At 31.5% G+C, this 15,464-nt stretch overlaps 1 protein-coding gene across 1 annotated transcript in view; it reads left to right on the forward strand.

The window, feature by feature from the left end:
* Positions 1-15,464, forward strand: part of LOC148274973 (uncharacterized) — a gene marked incomplete at its 5' end in the record, with an annotated part of 95,091 nt that overhangs the window by 41,510 nt on the left and 38,117 nt on the right. Inside the window, one exon of the mRNA XM_088236348.1 lies at positions 12,139-12,324. Within this exon, the coding sequence (XP_088092474.1) occupies positions 12,139-12,324 (186 nt within the window). The remainder of the gene's footprint in view (positions 1-12,138; positions 12,325-15,464) is intronic.

Raw genomic sequence — 15,464 nt, forward strand, 5'->3', positions numbered from 1 at the left:
TTTATTGTTGTTTATCATATAAGTTCCTACATATGAAATTGTTTTACTATAAAACTCTTAAATCTTAATTTTATACATGTCATGTGGAAGCCATTTGAGCGAATGCAGATAATCAAAAATATATTTTTAAAAACGTTGTTATTCAAATGTTAAAATCATCGTTTACCGGTAGGCAGGTACTAGTAAAACTTACCATAAATTAAAAATTTATAAAATTTAATGTAATACATAATAATATATATTATGCTTGAGTACTTTTTACGGAGATCAACTCATTTACAATTTTCTTTAATCTCCATTAATGTCCTTACTTAGCATTTAGAACAGAATTCGAAATGTCTTTGTTTCAATGCGTATATTTACTTTGATCACGAAAAGCCGAATGGCGCGGGTGAAATGAATGTAAATTATTACCATTTTATATTTTCGTCTCGAGAATGTCGAAAACAGCAATGAGAAAGATTAGCGGTTTTCTTTTATTATTTTTACCAAACCATTTAAACTTAACAAAATTAAATATTTTTTACGTATCGTATTATCATCGCTTTGATTTTTTTAAGTTTTGTTATTTTGAAATCACTCCTCCCGTGACGTCACTAGTTCTTTTCGGTGAGTTCTGCTGACATTTAAAGGAGATCCCTGTAGCTTAAAAATACTCTAAATGTTTTAAAAAAATGGTTACCGGAAACCGGAATTCTATCACAACACATAACGACGCGGTAATTTACATATTGGTAGAACCTAAAAAACTGGTCACGTTGTTCAAAGTAGTTCGTGTTTATTGTTAATATTTTTTTATACCTATGTTTTTGAGAAACTTTGCTGTACCATTAAATGCTCCAATTTTTACTGCGTGTAAAAAATCATTTTTTATATCTGATTTCCTGTAGCACTTATTTTCTCATTGACTCGTGCAGACAATAAAATTTGTTATTAAACGTGCGTCTTTTTTGCATTTGGTTTTTATTGGAGCGGTCGAATTAAATCCTTCGCCGCAAAACCTTACTATCTTTCATAGCATTTTCAACACGTAAACTCTACATGTTATGCCATTTTTTCATATTTTTGTCTTTTCGGGCAATTCTAGGAGCTTTGTATTTCTTTTTCAGTATAATATATTCTTTTTAAGTTTGTTTTCGAAATATCTCGACAATAATATATCCTTCAATAATTTTGTGAATTAAATTACCAAAATTAATTCGATTATCAGATCAATTAGAAAGTTCAGCCCTACAGGGAATGGGATATGAAAAATGTTTCCTTACATGTGGTAAAAATTAGAGAATTAAATTGTACCACAAATTTTCCTGAAAATGTATAAAAAAATATTTAAATAAAAACGAACTACTTAGAACGACGTTAATAGTTCACATGAATCAATCAATTATAGAAGATATTTAAGTTTGTAAGTGAAAATTCTTGATGGAAGTTCATTGTAATTTATTGTATAAATAAAAGACGAGTTATACTTTAATCCACAAATTTGGAATACCCAGTGACCGGTTAAAGATACCAGTCTCGAAGATGTCGCGAAAGCAATGAAACCGGTCACTGGATATTCCAAATTTGTGGATTAAAGTATCACTCGTCTTTTATTTATATAATAAATTATAGAAAAGTTGTGAAAGATTTCCGGTTCACGGTACGTTAACGGACCAAACGGCAGAACTGACCGAGAAGAAGCGGAAGAGAACTATAGACGTCACACGCGCAGTAATTTCAGAAATACATAAATTTTTTAAAAAATATACCGCTGATAATACGATACACAAAAAATGGCTTAGTTTAAAAGTATATTAAGAAGTATATTATTTCAAACCACTGAACTTGTTTATGGTCATAATATTTGATAATTTGACAGGTCTTAGAACTTTAGCTTAAATTATAATGATTTGGTATTAAAGAAATATTATTATTGAGAAACCGGACAGCAAAATCAGTTTAACCGATTTATAGCCTTATATTGAATTACCTATTTTATATCCCAATCAATGTTTTTGCTATATTTCTTCCTAAGAACAATACAGGGTAGCGATCGATATTCGTGGAGGGCGCCGACTGTGATGAATACAACATGAAGTTTTGCACACATTAGGGGTTGTTATTCAGGTGTAGTGCCTACTTAGTGCTAAAGGGCAATATCCTCGAATAAAGCATGTTTACGATACGGAAGGTTATGTGAAATACCGAAAATCCTTTGTATTTTCATTTAAGTTCATGTTATGATAAGCGGGATCCGAGCTATGGCAACAATACGCTTTTTTAAAATATTTAATCATGTCAAAAATAACGTTATACAGTCGCCCTAGAGAAAAATGTACTTAACGTAGTCAAAGAGATGGAGGTGTTTAAAGTTTCTGTACGTTTTCTCCATTGAATACATAATAGTTTTAATAAATTATGACAATGAAATTTTTTTTAATTAGTATGTTTGTTCTTAAAAGGGTAGGCGATGTAAGAGATTTGACGAATCTATATTTTTTTAATTAATTTTTAACGCATTAACTTTATGGTCAAACATTTTAATAAATGTTATTAAATATTTGTATATTACCACATACGGTAAGTGATTATGTTTAAATATTCAATAATATTTAAAGTCTTTTTAATTATCCAACAAAAAAAATATTAATATTAATAAGGTATACACAAAATATGCATGTATATATATATTTTTTTTTAAAACCTTTATTAGCATACCTAAATAAACAATACATTTAGGAAATAAATGAAACACTTAAGGTTGAACTTGCCAAAAAAGAGTCTGGCTCTTGTGTTTGGCAAGTTTACAAAATAACATAAAAAAGAAGCAAAAAATGCAAAACAAAATAATAAAATAAATAAATAAAAAATTTAACAATTTTAAAAATTGAGAAAATATAACACTTAAACATATTAAATAATAATACAAAATTTATAAACATATATAAGGTATAAACATAAGAGTACTTTCACATCAATAAAAGTTATAGTTTAATTTAAAAAATGGAAAAGAAATTAAAAGAAATATTTTAAAAATACACACATGAAACGAAAAGAGATAATCATCATCATCAGTGGCGCTACAGCCCGTTGTGGGCCCTGGCCTCCTCCAGAATTTGTCTCCATTCGTCCCTGCACCCCGCGGCTCTTCTCCAGTTCGTCAGGCCAATCGCTCTAATGTCACTTTCCACATTATCCAGCCATCTTAATTTTGGTCTGCCTCTGCTTCGTCTGCTCTCCGGAGTGGTATAAAGAATATTTTTTTGGGGTACGGTTATCATTCATTCTGCGCACATGGCCCAACCATTGTAATCTTCTTATTTTAATGAATTGTGCAATGTTGGGTTCGCCATAGAGTGCCTCTAATTCATGATTAAACCGTCTCTTCTACACTCCATTTTGGTTGATAGCACCAAATATCTTCCTTAATATTTTTCTTTCGAATACTAATACCATATTTTCATCTCTTTTGGTCATAACCCAGCATTCGGCACCATATGTTATGACCGGTCTGAGGAGAGTTTTGTAAACAATGGTCTTAGTTTTTCTAGTGAGCAATTTGGATCCCAGATGTTTAAACAATCAATAATAACATCTGACATAATGCATTCATATATATAAATTATGCTCTGATATACGTGACGTATTCGTCAGCTTCTTTTCGAGTCATTTTAGCTATCTACATGTATGTATTTGAACATTGTCTCTTTGTCACTCTTTCGCAAGTGATTCCCCGATACAGTGCGAAAAAGATAACTGCATGGCGGACTGATTTTGACTAACTGAAATCAGCATTTCGCTGTTTCGTTTTCCGCACCTCAAAACTGAACCGATATCAATGTTGTTTTTTTAAAGAGTTAAAACAAAAATTTCTATGTTCTGACATTTTCCGTTTATCAATATTATTGATCGTAAGTTGTATACCATACGTCCGAAGACGGCAGATAAAACTGGGCCCTTTTTGGTTTTGGGATGGTTCTGGCTCCAATAGTAAACAATTGATCAAAAAAGCAAGGCTATAGAGATACGCCAATGGTAAATATCTATAATAATACATAAGTAAACAAATATTGTTCTTATGCCATAATCCAGGGAGAAAATACGTGATTTAGTTTGAATGAAGAAAAGTAAAACCGCTTTTTTTCGCAAAAGGTGACGATTATATAAATATATTTAAGTACTATATTACCTTTATTGCAAGTGTTTTACTGTGCAATAATTCATAACCACCGGTCTGGAGTTGGGAACTTAAAACAAACGACTGATCAACTTGCTTTTATGTAACAAACACCTTTTGAGATACTATGTGGCGTACTAATGCGGTGCCCTTTGTAATTTTGCTTTGTTTTTATATTTAGTTTGGTTCCTCAAAAACTGTTAGTATTCTAACACTTATTTTAGAATAATCCTTTACTCATAATAAACCATCAGTTTCAACGGACTATGGGCACGCACTAACACGCTGCATTTTCACCACTTGCAGCACCAAGCGTAAGGCGCAGACTAGAACTCCATGACATCGGCATGGTCGAGGGACTTGAAAATCTACGCGTCCCTCGTTGACTTCAGTTCGTTTTGCGTTTTGCTCTTTCTAAAACTTTCAAATACCCACGTAATATAAATTCGTGTCACCGTTAATTCATTCAGTAGTGTACTTAAATTTCATTGCTTTTTGTATGATCTTGTATTCATCTATTATCTATTAAAACCTCCGAACAATGTAAGTGAGCAATGGTAGCCGAAACGTCGGATCAAATCCAACATACACGGTATCACCCAAAAAAGATACATAATATTGATAACAGTGACCGTGAAAACCTTCGCACCTATTTAATGTAAGTGAATCTTTCATTTTATATTGCGCAACCTTGCAAAAAACTGCGGTATTTCATTCAAATAAAAGAGTTCACTACAGGACAATTTATTGAAGAAAAAATATCATTCTATGCTAGATGTAAAAACTAAATTAGTTTTGTAAAAATCATGTAAAAATTCATGATCATCATTGTTTCCTTTCCGCACCTAATGGTGCATAGGACACTGCATTGGTTCACCAATCTCAGCGTATCTTTGATCATTTTTGTTACATGAAGGTAAGATCATCAGTCTTACACTTTAAGTACCAGTCCAGGGACTATGAAATATTTTAGTGTGAAAACACCCTTTTAAATAAATAGTTCACATTCACCATGTCGGGAATCGAACCCGAGTCCTATTGCATGGCAGGCTAACGCGCTGACCATTACACTACCATGTAAATATTAATTAATGAAATTTAATATCAGCTGTTAGTTTCAATTAATTAGGTTATTTTTATTTTATGTATCTTTTGATATATATTTATTTTTTTTAGTACAAAATTTAGACCAACTCTTCTTTTGACTAATCTGTTTTTTGGTTGGCCGGAAGATATAAAAATATAAGAAAAAAAACGTATTTAAACTGAAAATCAAAATTATGACGACATAGCGTTTTTTAAAGTCAAAAATGAAAATAATAATGGTGTAATTTGCAATCTAGTTTTAGCATATTCTATAATTTACTAACATAAATTTTTGGGCTCCAAATACAATGGTAAGTTAACAGAGTTATCTTCATTGACTAAAGTCAAATCGAGTTTTCCATACGAAAATGTGTATATTTGTATAAAAAATTAAGTTATTTATTCGGTAGGCTGTAATTAAACATGTTTTAAAAACAATTTTGTGTAAATATTCCATTTTCAGGATAGGAAATTTCATTTAACTTTATAGACGACTGGAGATAACTCCCATTGTTATACGTGTCCTGAGTTATAGAAAATGTATATGCTTCATTTCCATAAAGTTGCACTTAATCCGTTTGTGTTCTTTGGCCTAGACGTGTTTGTGGTTCGAATCTGCAATGTGAGCATTCTTTTATGCCGTGGTTTAGGAATATCTACATTAGCAATAATATGACAGTACCCTATCTTCTTATCCTATAAACAATACCTTAATAATACCAGCTTTTAAAACACTTATATATATATATGGATTATGGATTAAAATGGGAAAAACATACAGCTTAACTAACAGATAAACTCAGATATTTATCTTATGTTTTCCAAAGACAGAAAAATCAAAAATTGTATATTAAGTTTTAATCCAGTCTTCCATAAAATATGGTATAATAGCGTGGGGAGGAGTCTTGGACGCGCAAAGTCGCTCAAAAGAAATTGCACATAAAAATATAATTAAAATAATTTACAAAAAACATTTACTATTTCCTAGTAATAAATTATACATAGAGAGTGGACTCGTTAGTTTTAAAAAAATATATTTATTTCAGTGCTTGAAATATGTTTACTTGAGTAGGGAATTGTTTAGTAATAATTTAAATCGTATTAGTAATAGATCCGATAGTGTACTGTCAGTCCCAAGATGCAGAACTAAGTTCGCACAGAGGCACTCCTTACATGAGGTCTAAGATCCTTCAATCTTCTAGCCAATAACTGGTGGAGTTTAAAGTAGGTTTGAGGTCTTGGATTAGCATGGAAGGAGCAGATAGACACATTCATAAAAAAAATAAAAAATTACGGCATACTGCAAATACATCATATTTTCGTAATATCAGCATATGTTAATTTGGTTTTTCTTTTATTTTTCTTTTCTTTTCTTTTCATGGTCATGTCATATCATATATGTATGCTATAAACGTTTTAATAATTAAAAAAGGAATAGCCCACGTTCTCATACGCTGTAGTCTTTGTGGGCATTTTTTTCAATTCATGTTATAGCTTATTTTTAAGATGTATTTTTCTAAAGTGTATTTTTGTAATTATATTTCTATGTAAATAATATATGCATGGAAAAATAAACAAATTAAAAAAATATTTTTAAAAACTTACAGTGATTGACAAAATTAAACGTTTTGAATGTTGCCGAAGGTAATTCTTTAGATTTTTCTTGCTAATTCCAAATCTGCTTTCCAATCTATTTTTTTCAGCACGTAAGGTTTTAGAGAAAAACGCTTTAGAAATTTGATTTTTTTAAGGAATAATGTAGATACGTAATAACATGATTTATTTACAAATCAAATGTTTACTCGGTTTCGCCTGTATTTTATTGCTGGTTTGTTTGCAAATATGTTTTCTTTCCGTTTTCCCTTGTAGGGCGATTCAACGTGGCTGATATCTTGGTGAAATCTCTTAACACGTGATAAATAGCTGATACGTGGGGCCCAACCTTATCACGATCTCCAACTTTAAACCCAAATGATTACTTTTTAAAAATTGTAATGTTATATTTCTTTTTGAGGCCTCAGTCAGTTCACCACACACGCACACGTAACAAATGTTATCAGGACTATTTACACGGTTGTGCGGCATTACAACGTTAAACAATGTATTGAACATAGTTTAAGTAGTCCACAAAATCGGTTAGTTGATGTGTGATACTAGAAATAATAGGTAATAGGTAGAATAGACATTACTAACACTAAAAAATATGTACTGCACATCATTCCGAAGCACGCTTAAAACCCTGCAATTTATCACTGTCGGGAAACCTTAAGTCATCCAATTATTCAACAATATTTTGAGTTTGTCCTAATTTTTGTAGACAAAGACTGGATTTAACACTTCTGTATTACCTTCTCTAAAGTGTTCTTCATCTCTGTTGTTATATGTTAACTTCCAATTATTGCCCAATCGAATTTATTCAGACTAATACGCTATTGGGTAAATAAACATGCACAGTGAAAGCCGTATTTTTGAAAACTGGTACAAAAATAAAAAGTTCTAAAAATTAAATATGAGAAGCGAGATATGGTAATTTGGGAGTAAAACATAAAATTACAAAAGAACAAAGGGTAACAGACAATTCCTGATGGCATGTTTGGATTTAGCAGGCAAATTTACATAATAATCAGCGATAACAATTCATGTAACATAATCATTGTATAGGTATGTAGCCTTATTATGGCTGCTCTAGATATTGTGACGATTTAGTGTAAAAAAAAATTGTTTATATTTTTGAGATAATACGCAATATTTTCATATGGTTTTCCGTTTTAAACAACAATTTTATTAAATTAAACGCGCAGGCCTGGTATTCCGAGCGCATATATATATATTTATGTATATATAGTTATTTATGTATATATATATATATCGCGGTAAAACGCGTATTAGTACGTAAAAATGCGCTATACCGCACTATAAATGTGTTCAGAATACCAGACCCCTGGTCTTCAACAATAAAGAGTTGCTTACAAAATTATTTTTTTTAAATTACAAAAGATAATTAGTTGCAGTTATGCTTGTTACACAGTGAAAGTTATGAAGTAAATAAACAATTTATCAAAAAAATATATAATTTTGAATAAAAAACATTGGTTGCACAAATAAAAATCACACTGAAAATTTATATTTGAAGCAATGACTATTATAAAATCAAAATTGCAATAAAAACTCTTTACTTTTAAGCACTAAATATTTATTTAATTAACTATGTGTTTCGAAGCTACACAAGCTTCAATATCAATGTATAAAAAGCAAATTTATAAATAAATATTTGTATTCTATTTACCCAATGAATAAAGTTAACCCACCCAAAAAATGGAAACGAATTATTTTTATAAGTGACAATAATCATCTTATACCCTCCTATCAAACATAAATCTACATAACCAATAATATAGGTACATTGTCAAAGATTAATTCTCTAATTATTAATCTGGCATATCTGAGAACATAGAACTGAAATGGATTTTATAAGCATTTTCAAAATATTTAATGCTATAAGTGACGTCCCATCTCAATTGCATAAATTTATTTTCATGTTCCCAGACACAAGAAGTCAACTTTTATGCCCCAAAGTCTAGAATGTGTAGATTAGTTAATTCGTTACATGAATTAAAATTATTTTGATTAGATCTGCCGGCTTTTGTGAATATATTTTATACCATTATATTTTGTCCTTTTTTGTATTAGCTACATAGTTTTATGTTCTTTTTGTTCAAATTCTTGTAAATTTGTTTTTTCATGTAACTGTTGTAAATTAGCTTAGGCCGTTTATATAATAAATCCATATCTATATCAATTAACGTGTAATGATAGGAATTTAATTTACATAGGAAAAACTATGAAAGAACCCTTAAAGTGCCTAAAAACCCTTGGTTTCTCCGAATTCGCAAACCACCCAGTAGAAAATAATCACAATTTTAATGTTGAAAATACAACATTAAAATCACTACTTTTGAAATCATAGAAATTAATAAAGTGATAAATAATACAAAAAAAAAAAAACATTATTTGCTATAGTCCACCACTGTCTAATTTTAGAACGAATGTCCACTCCCTTCACATACTTCCGCAAACACAAAACATACTTATATATATATATTGGACGCTGTTAAAATTGAAAAACAGGATTACATTAATTACTAAATTTTACCTTGTAAGAAGGCTTGTGTAACTTTGAAATCGAAATATTTTTATTTTTATTTGAATTATAAAAATTATACTCTTATAAAAGCCAATTATGTTTAACAGTTACATATATAGGTCCATGACACGATCGTTTGATAGTACTTAATAAATATAACCGACCCTTCATTAAAACATTATCAAGCAAAAATAATAAATAACAGTCGATTTTTGCAACATGTCAAATCAATTTTCGTACAAAAGAAAATTATATTTGGTTTTATTTGAGCATAGGTTGGATGGCATGTTTAAAAGTTAAAGGCGTCCCTTTGTCAGGAGTTAAGATACATCTTACTCTTAGAACCTTTTCCTTAAAAGGTTCTTTTTATTCATCCTTTTACCCCTTTATTATAGAATGGGGATGGGGTCCGTTTGGCCTGAAACACCACTCGAGAACCAACACTTTTGCTCACATCCGCCATTGTTCAAATTAAAAAAAAGCTTTTTGTATTGTAGAAAATTCATTTCAGGGCTTTTGTTACGTCATGAAAACTAATATTTTCTATATTTATGTTCGTGTAAAGCTGTGTTGATAATGATTTTGTATTTTCTCACATTTTCTTTCTTTTCTCATCCATTTTTACTTGGCTGAGTGAATGAAAGATTTATTATTATTCGGTTCGCACAGAGAAGTACATTTAAATATAAGTTCCTAGATGTTAGCTGATTGACGGCAGAAGTAAGAGAGGCTAGCCTGGCGCCATGCATTCGCTGATATCCTAAGGTTTCCCTCCTCGGTAAGGTATCCTCACCATATTTCATGCATCTCTGGAAGTTCCTTACTAATAACGTCTATTACACATTATATTATTCTATTTAAATACTAAACTGGTATAATTCCTTTTCATATATTTTTCCGATTCAGTGTTTGATCAGTTGATACTAGTAAAGAAATTGAGATATACCTATTATTATTTTATTTACATAAATATGGCTGTAGGAGCTTATTTTGGGTGTAATTAGTAACAGAAATGCAAAATCCGACTAAATGTTAATCGGTGTAATTTGTCTTACTTTCTGTTCTTATAGCTTAATTCTTAATCTTTACTTCTAAAATAAAGTAATGATTATTTCTTCAAGGAGTTTGCAGTGCTTGATATCAGACAGCAATATTTACTGAGGACAGTGGTGGTCAGTCACACTAACAGAGATATACATCCATCAGTTTACTATCATTATGAAACTCGGAGTTCCGGTAGCGATCTGATTTCCCGACAAGTGGTTAGAACTTCTTTAGTACATATACAATACTTCTACATGGGACAAAAGCTATTTCTTATAATACCAGAACTATTTAAATGTTGTAAGAGCCATAAGCTAAAGAAGTTACTGACTTCTTTCCTCAGTAAAATTAGTCGAAGAGAGTCTGAGAGGTTGATGATGGCTGTTAGATGGCTACACATGTTCTTATTTAAATTATACTGAAATATTTTTATTTATTGAATTTTTGATGATTCTCATTACTTTTTACTCTGTTTTTTTTAACAATATATTTTTCTACTATATATATACATTTCTTTATTATTTCTCTTCTGTTTTACTTTGTTTTTTGTTAAACATGTACATTATTTTTACCATGTCTTTTACTATGTTTCTTAATATGTATTTTTTTACTGCATATTTTACTGTGTTTTCAAATATGTGTGTTTTTTTTTTTACAATGTTTTTTTTCCAATATTTATTTTTATGTATTTATAACTGTTTTTTTTTTGACTAATGAACGAGTTAAATAACCCTAGTTAGATAGTCAAAGCAACTTTGAATAAATGTATAATCTTTATATATATAATTCTTCTGTACGTGTGATGTCACTGAACTCCTAAACGGCTTAACCGATGTATGTGTGGTTTTCAGAGAAATATAGATCTTTGCGCTGTGCGTGTTCGTAGATATTAAAATCTTCAATCTACAGTGTAAAAGGGAAGTAAGGATCATAAATGTTTTATTCATCAATCTACCAGGGTTGCATTCGAGGAGAATGCATTTACAAATAAAATTGAAAGATGTTGTTTTTTAGTGTGTAAAAAAAGTTTGTTTTTGAATGTTTACGAACAGCATTGGTTTTTTGTGGATCTCAATGAGATAATTTCCTTAAATTTCTTATAATTTCTACCCATTTATATATTTTTACTGGATTTTTGGAAACACTAAAATAATATGAAACTCAATCCATTTTTTTAAATCGTACATAAGTACACCCCTCCAGACCAGAGAAGACCAAAGTTTGACGTTTGCGAAAAGAATGCCATATTAAAAAAAATATATATTTTATGTTTTGGAATTCAACCATAAACAAGTACATACCTAGGTACCTGCTTATCAATGAAAAGTCTTTTTCCAAGCTAATAGCAGGCAAGCCAACGTTCGGGCAGGACAACGTCTGATGGGTCCGCTAGTTTTATATGTATATAAAATAAGTCAATAAATTAAATAAATAAAATGAAGAACTTTATGGGGACTTGTTTAAATCAGGTATAAAAAATATTTCTTATATTTTCCTTAAGTTCTCATTTGTTCGTTTTATTCCATTTTTCCTTTTGAAGACAAATGGGTATCGATATAAATTCATCTATCACCGTATTTTTTTTGAGATCTATATATTTAAAAATACAAATAAATACTTCTTGCTTCCGCTGTTTAGTTATGACTTGAAACGAATACCTTTTCACGCAAGTTTGAAACATTGCAAAATCTCTTATCCTTTTCAGGTGAAGTTGGCTAAAGAGCGTAAGAAGGGGGACAAGATAGTGAGTGACAGCCAGGAGAGAGCCTACTGGAGGGTGTACCGCCCCCCGCCGGGGGTGTCGAGCGCCCTGGAGTCCTGCCCCATCCCCAGCCGATGTCGCAACGGGCCCCGCTGCCGCAGGAGAGACCTGGAGCACTGCAAGAAGGAGGTAGGCTTGCTCACACCTCATAATAGGCGATTGCGAAAGAAAAAAAAAATCATCAATGAACTAGAATTACGAGCATAAGAGAAGTTGGTGGTCAAAATACTGCAACACAAAAGCAGACATAAGACGTTCACAAATTACTAAATAAAGGTACAGGCATAGAATTAAGATAAGTCCAGAAGGAGCGTAGAATCATATTAGAATACATCGAACTGTGTCCAAGAATCCCCCTACTGTGCCCCACTTTCACCGCGCGCATTCGTGGAGTCGCCGCGTAATGTTGCCAAATGGGAAAAAATATAATCATAACACAAATGTAAGGAAAAAAAAAAGCAATTTGTTGATTTCTCTAAAATTTTACTGTGCACGCGGAAACATTGATTGACACAACAGAGTAGATAAGTAAAGGGTCAGTTAATAAGAGTAATTTAATTAATGAACTTTAAACTTAAAATATAAAACAAATTTAATTTTAAATAAAACGGATATTTTTATATCATGATAATTAATATTTGATGTTTTAAAGATCATGTCGGTCAAATGTTCACCACGGCGTTTTTTAATCCGAGGTCCAATTTTCATTAGTTCTCTCATTAGATGAGCAAAGTAGGGTAAAAAAAATACTACCCTGGCAACACTAACGAAATGATCATTTTGTTTTCTCCGACAATCTGACAGATGGAAAAATAATTCGATTTTTAAGTAATGCATTTGCTACTTACATTTGATGCATGTGATCCCATTCTATTTCATTAAGATTCCAGCAGTATTTCTGCACTTTAAAACAACACAACACGGCATTGTTGAATTCAAATCGGGAGTTGCGTACTGAGCGACGTCTACAAAGAAACTTATGGGTCAAAACGTAAAACTACTCTTTTATGAATAGTTTAGTCGCCTTCTGTTTGATGCGCGTGTGCGGTTTATGGACTGTTCTTAATTCAATGGGTACAGGTTTCATAATCCAAAATTATTAAAGAATGGTAACAACTAGAATGACTAACAAGAGAGCTGTAGGCTCGTTAAGATGTGCAAAGGAAAGTGAATGAAAGGAATGTGAAAATTTAATTAAATTATTATTTTTGAAATATTATTAAATCACGAAAACACATCCGATCGACCTATTTTTTTTTTGTTCTTGATATTTGATAAATAAAAACAAGAAAAAAAATCATGTCGGCGATATTTCCATGACGTTATATAAGGGATTAGAGCATGCTTATTTGAAATATCTGGCTCAGGGACGATTTTGCAGATAAATCTGTTAAGTCACGGCCGCCGACTAAAATCAAGTAGCCTTTTATCGGTAATCTGTTGAAATCACGGAGATGAAATTTTGTGTACGCACATATATGGCGAAGATTTTAAAGGATTAGATTGGATTTGGAAAACGACTAAATAAACAACGGTTTATTTGTTGATCGCAATCAAATTAAAATATTTTTAAACACATATAAGGTTCTCCGAATTCATATCGGTACTCAATAAGGTATTAGGGGCACCCGGGGCAGAACGGGGTACCGGGGCGACACGGGAAAGGGGCAGGAGATTCGCTACGTATGACAGAGATGCGTGAACTTCGCGCACAACAGTCAGTTCACTGCGCTGCGCTATACGGAACGGTTGTTGTCAGTGTCGGAGTGCGCTTAGTTTGAAATTCATCGAATTTCGGAGAAAAATTTGATAGTTCTAATATTTGCTCTGTTACACCAAGGTCTTTACACTACTTTTTATTTAAAAATTTACATTACATGTTAATTTCAACCTTCTTTTGACTGACTAAAGGTCTAGTGATAATTCAAGGCCAAAACTAATATCGGCCATAACTCCCGTATTTTAAAGAACGCTACTGTCGGGGCACAATTGGTAGGGCACAATGGGGTAGTACCCCGTTTCGCCCCTGACAATATTTGTTGGTATTCTTTTTCTAACTAATATTATAAATGCGAAAGTGCGTTTCTTCGTTTGTTGGTTACGCTTTTATACCTCTAACATCACTTTTTCAACTGCAGATGGTGCGAACATATTATTTAAGAAAAACTATCTGGCACTCTTGGTCTGCGGATGCTATGTATCAAGCTGTTAATGCAGTCATAAGTTGAGAAATAGGATACCTGGTGGCATCTAATCGGTACGAAGTGCCATCATCAACATTTGATACGTATGTTAGAAAAGACGGTAAAATCTAGAAGCTCTTTTTAAAGTCAAGAAAGTTCCGCACCGTTTTTACAGCTCAGCAAGAAATGGAGCTTGTAAACTACCTGAAAAATATGCAAAAAAAACTTTTTGGAATGAATATGAACGAATTTTCTCAACTGGCTTACCAGCTAGAAGAAAAAAATAATTACAACCATAATTTCATCAGAACTTTGGAAATGGCAGGAAAAGACTGGATTAAAGGCTTTTTGAAGCGACACCCTGATTTAAGTCTGAAAAAACCAGAAGCAACCTCTCGAGCACTCGTTATGGGTTTCAACAAAGTAACAGTATTGAATTTTTTAAATCTGCTTATTGAGATTCTGGTAAAACACAAAAAAAATGCTACTAACAATCATTACTGACTCAATTTATAAGAATAACTTAGAAGAATGTATTAAAAAGGGAAAAAATATCAAGAATGCGAAGGAAGAAATAATAAGACAAAAATTAATATTAAAACAGATATAAAACAAAGGAATAAAAACTAAGTAAAAAAAATAAAAAAATATCGTTAACGGATCTGACGAAAGTTTGTAAGAAGACGTAGTCTGCTGTATTGCCACGATTTTTACGCTAAGCCCAACGAAACCCGGCGTTCTTGTTGCGTTTGCAAAAATTGGGCGCACATCTCATCTGCGGATTTTTATTCTCGATTCTCATTTGTGAACTGTGCCAATAATTACTAAATTATTAACACAGATCACAGATGAGAAATGCATAATGTCCTTATTTAGTTTATTTTTTCATGTATCTACAATAAAACATGCTTAAAATATTACTATGTTGTATTGTATAACTGGGACGAGTACTTCTTTGTGTCCTAGGTTCATATCCCATTGTGCCCCGGGAAGTGGGGCAGAATAGGAAATTTCCCCTTTTTTGAGACACTATTTTTTTATGGTAATTATATAGTTAGGTAAGTTAAACACTTGTTTTTTTGTAGA

This window comes from Micrasema longulum, unplaced genomic scaffold, assembly GCF_059751315.1.
Source record: "Micrasema longulum isolate JH-2025_06_02 unplaced genomic scaffold, ASM5975131v1 h1tg001538l, whole genome shotgun sequence".
Lineage (NCBI taxonomy): Eukaryota > Metazoa > Arthropoda > Insecta > Trichoptera > Brachycentridae > Micrasema > Micrasema longulum.